At 28.2% G+C, this 17,760-nt stretch overlaps 1 protein-coding gene across 2 annotated transcripts in view; it reads right to left on the bottom strand.

Moving 5' to 3' along the window:
• LOC101240432 (mediator of RNA polymerase II transcription subunit 12-like protein) overlaps window positions 1–17,760 on the bottom strand; it is a 118,031-nt gene that overhangs the window by 75,806 nt on the left and 24,465 nt on the right. For both annotated transcript variants that reach the window (XM_065788741.1, XM_065788742.1), the window contains exons 11-15: window positions 17,505–17,745; window positions 14,683–14,782; window positions 11,611–11,735; window positions 10,507–10,644; window positions 198–288 (exon numbers count right to left, since the gene is read on the bottom strand). In XM_065788741.1, the coding sequence (XP_065644813.1) occupies window positions 198–288; window positions 10,507–10,644; window positions 11,611–11,735; window positions 14,683–14,782; window positions 17,505–17,745 (695 nt within the window). The remainder of the gene's footprint in view (window positions 1–197; window positions 289–10,506; window positions 10,645–11,610; window positions 11,736–14,682; window positions 14,783–17,504; window positions 17,746–17,760) is intronic.

The raw sequence follows: 17,760 nt of genomic DNA, 5'->3' as shown, positions 1-17,760 counted from the left end.
TTTAAATAATTTGCTTCAAAAATTTCAAAAAGTCTCCAAAATTTGTAACCTCCTATATAGAACAAGCTTATAATACCACCACCTGGTGTTGTTGGTGGTAAAAGCTCCTAATGTTATAACTTATTTCTAAAGTTATCATGCCATGCTCTCTCAATGCTAAAAAAATATATATGTAAACAAAGAAAACAAAGACTCACCAATGTCTCTGGAGAATTCATCTAGGAATTTGATCAATGTTTTATGAATGGGATAAATGGTTTCACAGACTTGGTTATATTCTGAGTTAAACTAAAGTTATCATAACATAATAATTAAAGATATATATATATATATATATATATATATAATATATAATATATATACATAATATATATATAATACATATATCTTTATATTATTTATATTATATAATATATGTGTGTGTATACATACATACATATATATATATATATATATATATATATATATATATATATATATATATATATATATATATATATATATATATATATATATATATATATATACAGCTCTCGGAATTAGGAAAATGAGGTCGGCAATATTTTGCTAACCTTATTTTGCTAGAGGTCTGCAAAAAAAATTTAGTACAAAGGTTTTACCATAAAACATAGAAACGACAATTTTTTGCTGACCTAAAAATGTTTTAGGTCGGCATTTAAGCATATATATATGTATGTAAATTATACTTTTTTGCATACTTAGCAAAGCATTTAATATCATTGGCAATCCCATACTAAAATAGCAACAGTAGGGGAATACAACAGTAGGTTCAGTATATAAATAAACATAACGTACTTAAAGGGTTTGGGTTTGGACAGTTACTATTTATAATTAAAAAAAAAATTTATAACAACAAAAATAAATCTTTCTTTTTTTTTATTATTCTTTACTCTGCTTTTTTTGTCCAGCAAAAACTGCTGGGAATAAAGTTGGCATTTTAAAAATAAAAGTATATATATAAATATATATATATATATATATATATATATATATATATATATATATATATATATATATATATATATATATATATATATATATACACATTAGGGTGGAGTGAATTTTAGTTTTTTTTACAATTCGTTTAGCCTGGGTGTGCAAAAGTTGTCTATTCATTTCAGAAATACTCTGGAAAAATATCAATGCTCTAGGAAATTATCTTGAGGTGCCTCAAGACCTTTAAAATTTTAATGGGTCCCTAATATTATGTAAAAAAAATTTATTAAAATTTTATAAAAATAACAATTATTTTATAAAAAAATTATTATTTAAGATTTTTTTGAAATTATAATTAAAAAAAATAAACTTTTTTCATTTTCAGTTTAAAAGGTCATTTTTTCTGCAATAAACTATAAAATAACAATTTTTTTTAAAAAATAATTGTTATTTTTGAAATTTTTATAAAATTTTGCTTCTTTTGAGACCCAACATGACATACTTTTGAAAAACTCTTTTTTACATAATATTAGGGACCCATTAAAACTTTAAAGGTCTTGAGGCACCTCAAGATAATTTCCTAGAGCATTGATATTTTTCCAGAGTATTTCTGAAATGAATAGACAACTTTTGCACACCCAGGCTAAACGAATTGTAAAAAAACTAAAATTCACTCCACCCTAATATACATATATATACATATATACATATATATATACATATATATATATATATGTATGACATATACAGGGCTTGCGATGAAACGAGCGCGATCGCGCTCCGCTCGTAAAACGCGCCCGTAAACGGTATTTTCAAACGCTCTAGGCGCGATAAACAACGCTCGTTCAGCTTATAATGAGCATATAAAATAACACTCGTCCAATAGTTTGGGATTATTTTTTTATTTTCATAAAATATTTAAAAATGATTTTTTATTAAAGATATTCTTATTATCAAAGCGCTGATATAAAATATAAAAAGCATTAAGTCGTTCTCTTTTGCACTAAGGTAATGAATGAGCAGTTTGAAGTCATTAATAGTCACTAATTTCAATAATGGAATGTGCACGTGGAAACACAATGTGAATATAAAAATGCGCAAATAAAATAAGAATAGAAAATTAGAAAACCATTATAAGAATATTGAAACTGCCGAGTATTTTTAATCTTGTGAAAATATCAAGTAAGATTTATTTGATTTATTGTTTGTAATATTCCACACATCATTAATAATAAAAATAAATATTAATATTAGATTAATTTTTAAAATTAGTTTTTGTTCATAGTATAGGTTTTTTATTAACTATTATTTATTTTAACTCAAATTTAAAACGATTCTATTGTTTAGAATGTTCGCAATCAAGGACATTCGAAAAAGAAACAAAGTAACGATGTCAACATTTATTAAATAGTTTGGCTTGGAAGAAATAAAGTTTTTATCCACGCATTTTAAAACACCATTGGAACATTCCAATTTTAATGAAAAGTTAGTTTTCCAAGAATGGAAACTTTTTTTGATTCATTCAAGAACCAATTTTGAAGCAATGGTACGCAATTGCCAGACAGGAGAAATTTGGAGGTCGACCTTCTTGTACAAAAAGTCAAAGTTTCCTAATTTATTAAAAGTTATATCGATTATCTTCGCAATTTCCAAATCAAACTCAAGGGTGGAGCGAATTTTTAGCACAGTAACTAGCATATTATCAGATCAACGTTTATCTATGAATCACGACACTCTAAATGATAGCATTATGATATTAGGAAACCATGGAAGCTGGTCAAAAGAAGAAATAGTCCTGATTAAAAAGCGAGCAAAAGAAATTTATTTGAATAAGAGACGAGTGGTTCAAGTTGATGATGATCCAGTTGACTATATGACAACAGCAACAACATTGATTACAAATCAACTTTTTGATGACGATGATGGAATAGACAGTGCTGATAAAGACATGACTGATGAATTAGCTGCATTCAGTTTTGACAATGTAGAAGAGGAAACACCATTGACAAAAGTTGAGGGGAAAATCTGTTATTTAACTTATAATGAATAGTTTTTAAAAAAGAAGATTTTCAAATTATTCTTGTGTTATTTTTTAAAGATAAAAAAAAACGTAATTTAAAAAAGAAATTTTAGAAAAAAATTAAATAATTAATTTGAATAAAAAATATCAAGAAATATAAAAACCATTAACCGTTAATTAAGTTTACAGCGTAACATTTTAAAATACATATATCAAAACAACGAAGCGAAACTAAGTCACTAAATTATACTTCAATACTAAATCAATAAGAAGTTGCGTTTTTGTTTGATATTTTTTTTTTATAACATAAATAGTTAAAAATAAAATCGCAATCTGACAATATACAAGAAGTTTGGAAGTATAAAAATCTACTTCGTTGTTGTAGTTTCATGAGTGTGATACTAATTCAAATTGACGAAATAATTATGTAGCAAATAAAAAAAGATATAATAAAAAGCTTTTTATGAGCATCACCTTCAGCAATTTTCATGATCGCGCTCCCCGACGTTATCTCGAGCACACATAATCACGCTCGATGAAAACATATTCTAATTTTACGAGCGTGATATAACACGCTTGACGATTTTCTTCATCACAAGCCCTGGAAATATATATGTGTGATATATATATATATATATATATATATATATATATATATATATATATGTATATTTATATATGTGTATATATATATATATATATATACACACACACAAATATTATTGAATACTTAACCTTCCATAAACTGTCATGTATTTTGGGGATGCAAAGATATATTTTTACACGCTTGACGATTTTCTTCATCACAAGCCCTGCATATATATATGTGTGATATATATATATATATATATATATATATATATATATATATATATATATATATATATATATATATATATGTACATGTACATGTACATATATATATATATATATATATATATATATATATATATATATATATATATATATATATATATATATATATGTATATTTATATATGTGTATATATATATATATATATATATATATATATATACACACACACAAATATTATTGAATACTTAACCTTCCATAAACTGTCATGTATTTTGGGGATGCAAAGATATATTTTTAATACTCAGACTTATGAACTGTTTTTTTCTTAAAGTCAAATAATACTAGTAGCCGCTTAAGAACATTGCTCACTTGTAACCTTGGTCAATAAAATTTATTTACATACAGTAGTGTCCTAAAGTTTAAGGACAGTCACTTATTTTGCTATAAATTTCAAACAACACATTCAATATTCTTGAAATTTTCACTAAATATAGCTTATAATATTATTTATCTGAAGAAAAAAACATTTTCTTAAAATAAATTTAAAAAAAAAGGATTTTCTGCAGCTCAAAAGTTTCTGCAGCTCAAAAGACACTTGTAGTTTTTCTTGATGAAGACATTAAACCGTTAATGTTTTGTGTTATATTTTATTTAACTTTTTTATTTTAGTTTAATTTAATTTTATTAATTTTTCTAAATTCAAAATGGGAAAAAGAACAGAAATTAGTTCTCTTGCGTAAAAAAATTCAAATCAGTCAAATCAAAAAATATCTTTTCATAATTTTAATGTTTCCAAGACTGCAGTAAAACAACTTGTTCAAGGATATAAAGCTCAAGGAACAGCCAAGTACAAAAAAGGAACAAGTCAATCCAAAATTATTATTGAAAAAGAGGAAAATTTGCTGGTAAGTATGTCAAAGAAAGATCCAAGAAAATCTGCTGTGGCCTTAAATGGTGAAATAATTTAGTTAAATGAAAAGTTTTATCAAATTAAATGCTTTGTGTCCGCCACCAAATGTTCTCTTCATAAGGCTTCCTTGTTTGGGAGAAGACCAGTAAAGAAACAACTTGTTTCTGTAAAGAAACATAAAATTCTGGTTAATTTCACACAAAAAAAACACTTGGATTGGACACCAAATCAGTGGGCAAAAAGAGTGTGGAGTGATGAATTTAAGTTCATGCTATTTGGATCAAATGGAATTAAGTATGTTTGACATCAAATGGATCAAATGGAAATAAGTATGTTTGATCCAACAATGGATCAGCATGTGTATAAAGAGATCATTAATGATAAAATGCTGTCAAGCTAAGGATAAAAAGTCATGAGGATGGATATTTCAACAAGAAAATGATCCAAAGCAAACTGTAGTCTCTGTTTTTGCCAGCAAAAAAATATGCGCTCTGGAGTGGCTATCACAAAGTCCTGATCTCAATCCAATTGAGTATTTATGGAAACACCTAGATTGTCAATTAAAAGTTCGAAAATTAAAAATTAAGAATGATTTATTCGTTTTTATTGAATCAGAACAATTGACAATTCCATTAGACTTATAGTTAAGCTAGTATACTATATGCCGCACCATTGCTTATCGCATAATTATAATGTTGCATCATTGCCAGGCATTGACTCAAAGATTATCCAAGGAAATAACATTTTGAAATCTCATTTTTTAAAACCATATATGTTAATTTTAATTAATAAAACCACAAGCGTCCTTAAACTTTTGAACCGCAGAGAAACTGTTACCTTGTTTTAATTAGATCATTGTTATTTTGAATGTTTTTATTTTTAGATAAATAATATTATTGGCTATATTCAGTGAAAATTTCTAAAATATTAAATGTGTTGTTCAAAATTTATTGCAAAATAAGTTACAGTCCTTAAACTTTACAATGCTACTGTAAAACGCAAATATCATTTAGCAACAATCAAATGATGTAAAAACTTTTGATATGATACCATTTCAATACTTGTGCTTATAAAGTGTTGTTGTTTTTGACAAAAAATTTGTTGCAAATATTTTGCAAATATTATTATTTTTTTTATGAGTTTGACAATTTTTTAAACTTAAAATTTTAAATTTAAACTTATTGGGTAAAAACTCAAATTTGATTAGTATTGTTTATGAAATAAAATACATATATATACAGCCCTCGGAATTAGGGTTGACATTTGGCAATGCTAAACTAGAAGTGTTTGAGGTCGGTATTATTGTATGTAACTAATTTTCGCAATGTATTTTAGTTTGAAAAATGGCTCTTAGTATATGAGCCAAAATATCAAACTTAAAATTTATAAAATATTTATAAGTTAAATATATATATATATTTAAATATTTACCTTATAATATATATATTATAAATTAAATATATATATATATATTTAACTTATTTATATATATATATATATATATATATATTTATATATATAAATATATATATATATATATATATATATGTATATATATATATATGTATATATATATATATATGTATATATATATATATATATATATATATATATATAACCTGGTCAGGCCAGGTTATCCTGCGACTGGTATCAGGTTATCCTGCTTTCCTGGTCAGGTCAGGTTATCCTGCTACTGGTAACATGTAACCCAGTACAATCTGCTTCATCTTCTGCTGCCTTGTAGGATACGCCTTTTTAGGCAAAGGCTAAGAGATGCCAACTGCGACTTAAAATACCCCCTGCCTTGCGGCTCTTGGTTGAGTAAAGGCTAGAGATGGTGTCTCGATAAAAATACTCATCTTGGGTAGATGTTAAATGCATCCAGCTACTGTCTTGTAGAAGACCTCCTAGGCAAAGACATAAGGGGTAAACAGATTCTATCTGTTGACCAGCCTCGCAACCCTTCTTCATTTATTAGGATGGCGAAGATGTATTTTTAATACATTGTTTCCAGTTTAGGATGTTGAATGCTAGATCTTCTTGACCCAATGCATGGGTTTTGCTTGTGTCTCTGTTTTTATGACTAGGCAACTCATTCTATTATCTCCTAATGAGAGTACAGCTCTAAAACTCAGTTTAATGGTTCTGAGGCCCGCTGGTAGTCAGGTTTCCTAAACTCTGTGGTAGCTCTCAGAGAGGCTAATTCCATCAACAGCTGAAAAATATCAAAGTATTAACAGTGCCATGTTGCGCATGGATGGTGTCTCTGTTTGCAATTTTGGTGTGCATTGCGGAGGCCATATTTGGAGTCCTTTGTTGCAGCTTAGGGTTTATTAGTAGTAATGAGGCAATTGCTTGAGCTATTAAACGGTGTTCTGAGTACTATCTATGCTTTGAGTCAAGTTCTTCAATCTGATTTTAAAATGAATAAAGTACCAAAAACTATAAAACACAAAAAACCATCATCATCACCAAGTTCTCTAAACCTATCATTCACTAATATTTGTGGTCTTCGAAGTAACTTTTCTTCTGTTGAGTCTTATCTCTTGCAAAGTTCACCAGACCTACTTGCTCTTTGTGAGACTAATTTGAGTTCAGCTGTCTCATCTTGCGATCTTAGTGTTGATGGTTATCTTCCCTTAACTCATAAAGACTCCAATAGTCACATGCTTGGCCTGGACATTTACATTCGTAAGAATTCACCAATTTGTCGTGAAACTAGGTTTGAATCCACAGACTATTCTTTCATGTGCTTTCGTTTAACACCACTTCACTCTATTGCCTTTCTATTTGTTCTATATCGCTATCCTTCATCTCAAGACTGCACTCTTTTTGATGTTATTTCTGATCATATTGACCAAGCCCTCTCTCTTTATTCATCAGCCAATATAGTTGTTGTTGGTGACTTTAATGCTCACTACTCTGAATGGCTTGGCTCTAGTACCAGTGATTCTGCAGGCATTAAAGCCCACAACTTTTGCTTTTCACAATCCCTAACTCAAATAGTTAACTTTCCAATTCGCTTTCCTGACAACCCGAATCATTTACCTTCTCTACTCGACTTATGTCTTGTTTCTGATCCTAGTCAGTGCTTAGTTTCTCCACATTCACCCTTAGGTGCTTCTGATCACAGTTTGATCTCTCTAAAACTAATATCTCATTCTTCTTCATAACCTGAATCCCCCTATTATCATACCTCATACAATTACAGTAAAACTGACTGTGATTTTCTTTGTGATGGCCCTTGGGTAGAAATATTTTGTCTTCCTGTCGACAAATGCGCATCTTACATAACTTCATGGATTCAGGCTGGCATGGAATCTTTTGTTCCCTCTCGACGATTCCAGGTCAAGCCTCACTCTCCTCCATGGTTTTCCTCACACTGTGCTGCTGTGATTGCCAATCGAAACAGTTACTTCCATATTTATCAGCAAAACAATTCTCCAGAAAACAAATGTCTGTTTATTACTGCTAGAAACCATTGTAAAAAGGTTTTGTCTAACGCCAAAGCCCGCTATTCTCAGGTCATGAAATCTCGTATCTCATTTCAAAAATTTGGTTTTCGTGACTTCTGGAGATTCTTTAATAGTATTAATAATAAGGGCAAATCTTTAATTCCACCTCTCTTGTATGGTTCAGACTTAGTCACCTCACCTAAAGACAAAGCTGAATTGTTTGTTAAAAACTTTTCATCAATATCATCTCTTGATTCCACTAATTGCGTTCTACCTGATATTGCCAACAAATAGGTTGATCCATTGCTTGACATTCGTATCATTCCAGCTTCTGTATCTAAAGTGATTTCCTGCCTAGACTCTTCCACAGCTTGTGGCCCAGACAACATACCTGTTATTGTTTTGCAGAAGTGTTCTCTGGAGCTGCCGTCTATACTCTCAAAACTATTCAACAAGTGCTTATCAGAGTTTCCTGATAAGCACTTGTAGCGACATCTGTTATCCCTATATTCAAAAATTCTGGAGAGCGATCTAAATTATCTAACTACCGTCTTATTAGTCTTCTTCCTATCATAAGCAAGGTTTTTGAATCTTTAATTAACAAACACTTAATTTCTCATCTTGAATCTAATAACTTTCTGACCATCAATATGGATTTCGATCTTCTCGCTCTACAGCTGATTTGCTAACAGTAATAACAGATAGGTTTTATCGTGCATTAGATAAAGGTGGAGAGGTTAAGGCTATTGCTCTTGACATTTTAAAAGCTTTTGATAAAGTTTGGCATGCTGGTCTTCTCCATAAGCTTTTTTCGTATGGTGTATCTGGCAACATCTTTAAGATTATTGAATCCTTCCTTTCCAATCGTAGTATAAAAGTTGTCCTTGATGGACAGCACTCTTCTTCTTATTCTGTAACTTCAGGGGTTCCTCAAAGTTCTATCCTTGGCCCTATACTCTTTTTAATTTATATTAACGATCTTCCAGAATTCTCACATCTAAGGTGGCATTGTTTGCTGATGATACTACCATTTATTCTTGTCGTGATAAGAAACCAACACTCTTTGATTGCTTGGAGGGGGCATTTGAGCTTGAAAAGGATCTCACTTCCGCTACAGCATGGAGCTCACAGTGGCTGGTGAACTTCAATACAAATAAGACTCAATTTTTTTTCAGCCAATCGTTATCGCAATAGTTTAGATCTTCCTATATTTATGAACGGTGATGTACTCGATGAGTCATCTACTCTTCATCTTCTAGGATTAACTCTTACTTCTGATCTTTCTTGGAAACAATATATCAAACCTGTTTAGATGCAACCTTAGCAGATGCTAATTTTTGCAAAATTAACATATGCTAAGGTTGCATCTCTTTATCGAGCTCTATAAATTTCAAATCCGGTCCTGTATGGAATACTGTTGCCATATCTGGGGCGGATCTTCTAATGATGTCCTTTCTCTTTTAGACAAGGTGCAAAAACTCATTGTAAACATAGTTGGATCTGCTCTTGCAGCCAAACTCCAACCATTATCACATCGTCGTAATGTTGCTTCTCTTTGTCTTTTCTACAAATACTATAATGGGCACTGCTCTAAAGAGCTAGCGTCTCTTGTGCCATCTACTAAAATTCATTCTTGTATTACTTGTCATTCAATTAAGTCTCATCCTTTTTCTGTGACTGTTCCTAAGTGCTCCAAAAACGCTTATTCGTCTAGTTTTTTTCCTCGAACATCAGCTCTTTGGAATTGGCTTCCTTCATCATGCTTTCCTGATTCATATAATTTGCAACCCTTTAAGTCGTCCGTCAATCGTTATCTTGCTCTACAATCTTCATCTTTTCTCTTTCAGTAACTTCCAACTTTAATTAGTGGCTTGCAGCCTTGTTGGAAGCAAAGATGTTTAAAAAAAATATATATATATATATATATATATATATATATATATATATATATATATATATATATATATACACATACATATGAATATATATATACACTTTTTATTCATTTATTACTTATTTCATAAATAATACTATTCAAGCTAGTAACTTTATTCAATAAGTTTCAATTTTTTTTTTTTTTTTAACTTTATTTAGGTGCTCAAAGTCTTTACGGTCTTATCACAATGCACCGCGGATGAGTATTTAATTGGAAGTTCACGCCTCCTTTCGTACCGATGTCGCAAAACTTGCCCAGAGGTGGGGTTTGAACCATGGGTCCTTTGTTTCTGAGGCAAGTGCACTACCACTGCGTCATGGCTGCTAAATTTAAGATTTTAATGCTTAAAAAATTGAAAAAAATAGTCATAAGTTATATGCTCAAAAAAAAAAGTTTTAAATGATGATCATACTTTTTTAATTATGAATGCGTTCCTTAATTTAATAACAGTAGCAGCAACCAAAGGTCTGTGAATTCCAAATCTTCTTTTGTTTGTACTCCAATTACATAATAAAAGAATAGTATTTTCATCTGCTGTTGTTTGTAAGTTCTAAAAATATATGAAAATCATGAATTATTATGAAATATAGATCTTATTTTTTTGCTAACCTCATTAAAAAAACATAAATTCTAAACTTTTTATAAACTTCATAAACAAACAGACTTTATAAACATACATATCATTATGATAAGTTAAAATTTGGACAACTTTTATTGAATTGAAACCAAAAACTACTCAATCAACTTTGAAAAATTTTTTATGACTTGGAAAATATCATTTTTAGACCAGAGTCACGAAGTCCTGAAGTACTTGCCAGGTTTCAAAATCAAGGATTCGTCTAACCTAAAAGTCTTAACTTTTTCCCCAAAAGCAGTCAATACAGCTTTTTACATTTTTAGAGCAAAAACCAGAATAAAAAAATCATTTTTTTGACTTTCAAATCCTTTTGAGTCTTTTTTAGTACTCTGCATCCTTTTTTAATTACTATTGTATACTTCGCTAAGTTACTTACTCCAAACTCAAGTTTTCGTTTGTGGAAAATACTTGGATTTAGAATTAACATTAAAAAAATAATAAAAATCAATTGTGTAAATGTATGAATTGAATATACAAAAAATACACCTGATTTTACTAAATATTTTTACCTGCTCTGCTTTAATTTTTTTACCTGCTCTGTTTCTACTTTTTGTCTGCTGTGTTTTTTCTTTTTGCCTAACCTCATTATTCTTCAAAAAGAACATTGAGGTTAAGCAAAAACTTTATAGAGTAGTACAAAGTTTATCATTACTTTTATCATTTATAATATATTTTATGTAAATATAATTGACAACATTATTGACTTGATCTAAGTCAACTGTCAAGATAGTTAAGATTAAATATTGTAAATAAAAAATTGTTGTTGCATTGATATGCAATTTTGTTAGAATTAAGTGATGTTGGTAATATACCCTAACAACAACTAAAAAAGAAAATCATTAAATAAATAAGTTATTTAATTTAAAAATAAATAATTACTATATCATCAGTATTAAGGTCTTCAGAAAACAATAATTTATAAAGCTTTTCTCCAGTTCCAACAGACTCAGAACAACTGAAGTTAGTCTCATCTAATACATCAAGCAACAACATGCTCTCGTCAGCTAAAATTCAAAACTTGAATACATAAATATATATATATATTAGTAGAAAATCACTTAATATAACATATATATATATACTATAACATATATAGATCAGAAAATGCTTACTAGTTTTGCTTATCTTTAGTATATGGCTTTTTCAGAAAAAGAAGAAAACTAAGAATAATGTAGGAAAAAATTGCTGCCCCATTCCAAACCCACAGTCAATGTAATATAGTCAATGTTCAGTCAATGTTCTTTGCGGCAGATAAATTGATGTATGTACTGAAGCAACTTATATATATATAAAAATTGTATTTACAGTGTCTCAAAAAATTATCCGACCAAACACTTTTTTAAATATTTTTCCTATAAAAAGTGCTGTATTTTCGTAAATTTAGACTTTTTTGGTAAACTCAAGATTAATAAAAATAAAAGAACATGTTTTTAAATAGATTTTCTTTATTTCTATGTAAAATACGAATCACAAAGTTTTCAGTCTTTAAATAAATGAACTTAGGTCGTTTTTTTATTGTCAAAAAAATATTCGACCAAACGCATTATTTGTTCCATAATAAATTATTATATAACAAAACAATTATTTTAATACTTTGTTGGGCCTCCCTTTGCTTGAATTACAGCTTTTAGACGTCTAGGCATTGATTCGACTAAAGATTTTGTTTCTTCTGATTGAATCTTTTCCTAGGCTTCTTCAATTGCCACTTTGAGGTTTTCTTTTTTGGAAAATGACCGATCTCCAATTTTTCGGTCTACAATTTCCCACAAATGTTCAATGGGATTAAGGTCCGGTGATTTTGCAGGCCATTCCAAGACCTCAACATTATTTTCAGCAAACCACTCCTTTGTTTTAGTGGCACAATGCTTGGGATCGTTATCTTGCTGAAATGTAAAATCAGATCCTAGCCGAAGTTTTCGAGCAGATGACTTCAGATTTTGCTTTATTATGAGTTTTGATAGAAACTTAATTATACAAGTCAAGAAAAATCGCTTCATTTCTGCTCGAAAACTGGCTGAGCAAGCTGAAGAAAATTATGGAATCAAATTATCCCATCAGACAATCAGAAATCGTATCCGAGACCAGGGATTTCAAGGACGACTTGTGCGTAATAAACCATATTTGAGTAAGAAACACATGAAAAGAAGATTGGAGTTTGCTAAGAAGTTCAAAAACATGCCGTAAAGTTTCTGGAAAAAGATCCTGTGGAGCGACGAATCGAAATTCAACTTAAAGTCATCTGATGGAGCCCAAAAAGTTTGGAGAAAAGCCGGAGAAGCCTACAAATTAAGCTGCGTGAGAGGAACTGTCAAGTATGGTGGCGGTAACGTGATGGTATGGGGTTCAATGGCTTGGAAGGGTGTTAGAAAACTCCAATTTATTGATACTATAATGGATCAGGTGCAATACAGAAACATATTAAAGCAAAGTTTGAAGTCATCTGCTCGAAAACTTCGGCTAGGATCTGATTTTACATTTCAGCAAGATAATGATCCCAAGCATTGTGCCACTAAAACAAAGGAGTGGTTTGCTGAAAATAATGTTGAGGTCTTGGAATGGCCTGCACAATCACCGGACCTTAATCCCATTGAACATTTGTGAGAAATTGTAGACCGAAAAATTGGAGATCGGTCATTTTCCAAAAAAGAAAACCTCAAAGTGGCAATTGAAGAAGCCTAGGAAAAGATTCAATCAGAAGAAACAAAATCTTTAGTCGAATCAATGCCTAGACGTCTAAAAGCTGTAATCCAAGCAAAGGGAGGCCCAACAAAGTATTAAAATAATTGTTTTGTTATATAATAATTTATTATGGAACAAATAATGCGTTTGGTCGAATATTTTTTTGACAATAAAAAAACGACCTAAGTTCATTTATTTAAAGACTGAAAACTTTGTGATTCGTATTTTACATAGAAATAAAGAAAATCTATTTAAAAACATGTTCTTTTACTTTTATTAATCTTGAGTTTACCAAAAAAGTCTAAGTTTTTAATAAAGTTTAAATAATTATATAGAACATAAAGTTTTCTTAAATGAAACTAGAATGAATATTTGCTGAGAAATGTTCTGAATTTGTACATCACAACATATTAAAAACTTTTTTAGTTAGTTTTTTAACTTCTGAGTCCAGAGTAAATCATGCAGAGCTTCAGGAAAGAGTGGAATTAGAATATTCTACCAATAGAATTTTGTCAATAGAATATTCTACCAATATAATTTTTTCATTAGAATATTCTAACAATAGAATTTAACTGACACTAATTTATACAAATGTAATAAGAAAATCTCAAAGTTTGTGAAAGCTTGAATTATAAGTTTATATATATTTTATATTTTAAATCTATCCTAATTATATTTAATGTCTTGTACATTAAAATTTGTGTATTATGTTATATGTGTTAATGAACACATTTTATTTTAATTTAATCTGTCATTATTTTAACATAATCTGTAAAGCCCTCACTTTGTAGACTTCAGTTTAGATGTTAAAATGTAAGCACCTAAATACTTTTTGAAGAAATGTTGTAACATTAAAATATTCCTCTAAAATTTTTAAAATAGGAAGAGGGCAAGTTTGCAAACAGAAAAAACAGTTTGTTGTTTTTAAAGGTCAGTCTGTTTATGAACCTTTGATATTATGCAATTAAAGGTTTTGAAGTAACCAAATTTTCAATTTAAAAGTACTACTTTAAATGATTGAAGTCAGTCAATATGACTGACATTAACCACTAATTTATATTGCTTGCATATGTATAATGATGCATAAATATACTGATAGATTAACTTAACTGAATCAATAAATAACCTCAGACTTTTAGTATTTTTTTTATCTTCACTTAGTATCTCCCATATTTCTAATTATTCTTACTTTATTATCTTATTTCTCTATGAGTTTATTAAAAATTACACAAACTTAAAAAAGTTTATTAAAAATACATAGTATAAACATACAAGATCTCATATTATTATATTCCGATGATCTCCATCTTTGCTCAACTAAAATGCTTCTTTGTAAAATGGTGTTTTCTTTTTCTTCTAAACTCATAACTGCCTTAAAATAGAAACAAAAACTGTAACAATTACTTTTTAATCAAAATAAAATATGAATAAAAAACCGAGAGTATAAGTAATTGAATGAAAATGGAGCATGAATGATGAACTGAAAATAAAACATGATTAATGAAAATAGTGTGAGAGTGATATATATTTTTTTTGGTTTTATATATTCAGCAATAACTTGAGAAATACTTAAATTCTCGTTATAAATTCTAAACTTTTTTTTTGTTGTTCTATATACATATATTTAATTGTATTGGTGTTTTACTAATACCATCAGTTTTACTAATACCATCAGTTTTACCAGGTGTTTTACTAATACCATCAGTTATCAGTCCAGTAGGAGTAAACAATTAAATAATCAAGAAAAAAGTGTTAGAAATTTTCCTTTAAAATCCAACCTACTCATATTCAAAAATTGCAAAATTGTCAAAATTCGCTATATCATAAGTTAGAGACATATAGAGGAGATAAAAAGAGAGTCAAACTTTCGAAAGAAAAAGAGGTAGTGGAAGGATGCAAGTTTTATTGACAAGAACAAAGTGAATTCAATCCTCTAGTCAAATACAAAAAATCCATGCCAATCCCAAAGAGATTTTGTCTAAAAGTTCAAATGTAGTTGTTTTCTTGTCAAAAAAAGTATTCAAGAGCAAGGATTTGAAAGCTTGCATTAAGAAAAAAATTCAGAAGCAATCAATTGATGGAGAATTAAATTAAAAGCAAATTGTTGTGAAAATTTATGTTTAATCATTGAGGACAACAAAAGGCACTGCGAAAAGGATTTTTCATAGTTTAACCAAATGTCACAGAAACATGTTTTGCCATTTATTAACAAACATAGCAAGACAGTTATCTTTTGGATTTGGCAATGATCCACTACTCCAAGAAGATAATGGAGTAGTACAATCAAAATAGTATCCAAATTGTCCCAAAATATTTGAATCCTCTAAACCGCCCGGAGTGTGTAATCAAGAGTAATTGGGCACTTGTGAATGGAATCTTGTTGACAAGCAACAGATCAACAAAATATGACAAAGAATTTAAGCAAAAATGGATAGCAACATCAAAAAAGATCACTGAAAGCAAGATCCAGGCGATGATAGCACCTACTCTCAAAAAAATTACTTTTTAAGCGTCCTTTGAAATCTGTATAAAATGATTAAAAATTTAAAATGATACAATAAAATTAATTATAAAAAAAATCTGGAATTAATTTGTTAAGCATTTCTATAGTTATTGCTAATTATATATATATATGTATATATAAATAATGATATATACATATATATATATATATATATATATATATATATATATATATATATATACATATATATATATATATATATATATATATATATGTATATATATGTTAGTATAGAGCCTAAGCCTAAATATAGATATATATCAGCATAGAGGTTAACTGATATATAAATATATTTATATATATATATATATATATATATATATATATATATATATATATATATATATATATATATGTATATATATATATGTATATATATATATATGTATATATATATGTATATATATATACATATATATATATATATATCTGTATATATATATATATATCTGTATATATATATATATATATATATCTGTATATATATATGTATACACACACATATATATACATATATACATATATATACATATATACATATATATATACATATATACATATATATACACAGGTCTAGTTAAGAAGTGTTAAGCAGCTCACATTTCATGTACGAAATGGCAATTTGCGTAAATGTTTAGCAGTTTTACTTTAGGTAAAAACTTTTTTATTTTGGAATATTTAAATTATCTTTTAATACCGTTTATATGACATTTATTCAGAAAGTCGTAAAAATAAGCACTTAACTGCAATTGTGAATTTTTTTGTTAAAGAAACATTATTTTATATAAAATTTTTTTTAAGTAAAAGACTTTTAATTAAATATGATTTTAAAAATTTAGTTTTAAAGGAATATAAAATAGTTAATAAAATGCAGAAAATAAAATTTATTTTCAAAGGAATGTAAAATAGTAATATTTATTTAAAGAAGAAGTTTTTTTTATTACCTGTTAACTAATTCATTATGTGTAACATAAGTCATCATCGATAATAATATGTGTAAGAATATTTAAAGAGAGTTATTTTCACAAATGCATTTAAAAAAAAAAATTATTATTAATTCAACAATGTGTAAAGTTCTTTTGACATTTATTTATGAACATAAATTACATTTAGGAATATCTTATTGCTACAAATAAGAATTCTATTTTACAAATAATGACTTTATATTGTACAAATAATGACTTGAAAATAAATAAGTTGTGATAAACAAAACAAAAGATTATGTATAAGTATAAGATTGTTTTAAGAAATAAATTATAAGTAAATATAATCTTTTTCAATACCTTATTTAGATTTTATTAGTAATTTTTGTCATATTAGTTCAAATTATTTATAAAGTGGTTTAAAGTTAAATTTTATTATAACACAGTACTTTAAATCCACATTTAACTTTTAATGATGTAAATATTAAAACTGTGTGAAAGTTACATTTATTACACACACACACACACACACACACACAAACACACACACACACACACACACACACACACACACACACACACACACACACACACACACACACACATATCAAATTATTTATTTATTTTTTTTAATTGAAAAAAAATACCTCCTCTTGAAACTTTTTTTCCTCAGCATCATCAAGGTTATCTGTGTTTAATAAAGCACTAGGTGATACTATTAGCTTGTCAAGTGGTGATCCAACAACTTGTTCTTTACCAGGCTCTTTGACAATACTATAAATTAATGACGTTGGACAACGCAGAGTTATTGCTTGAATAATTCCAGACAAAATTGTAATAATGGTACTATGTTGATTGCAATTTTTGTATGCATTCATCATTGGGTGTCTAAATGGTCAAAAA

Source organism: Hydra vulgaris, chromosome 01, assembly GCF_038396675.1.
Source record: "Hydra vulgaris chromosome 01, alternate assembly HydraT2T_AEP".
In the NCBI taxonomy this organism is placed as follows: Eukaryota; Metazoa; Cnidaria; class Hydrozoa; order Anthoathecata; family Hydridae; genus Hydra; species Hydra vulgaris.
This window is presented reverse-complemented; position numbering and strand designations above follow the sequence as displayed.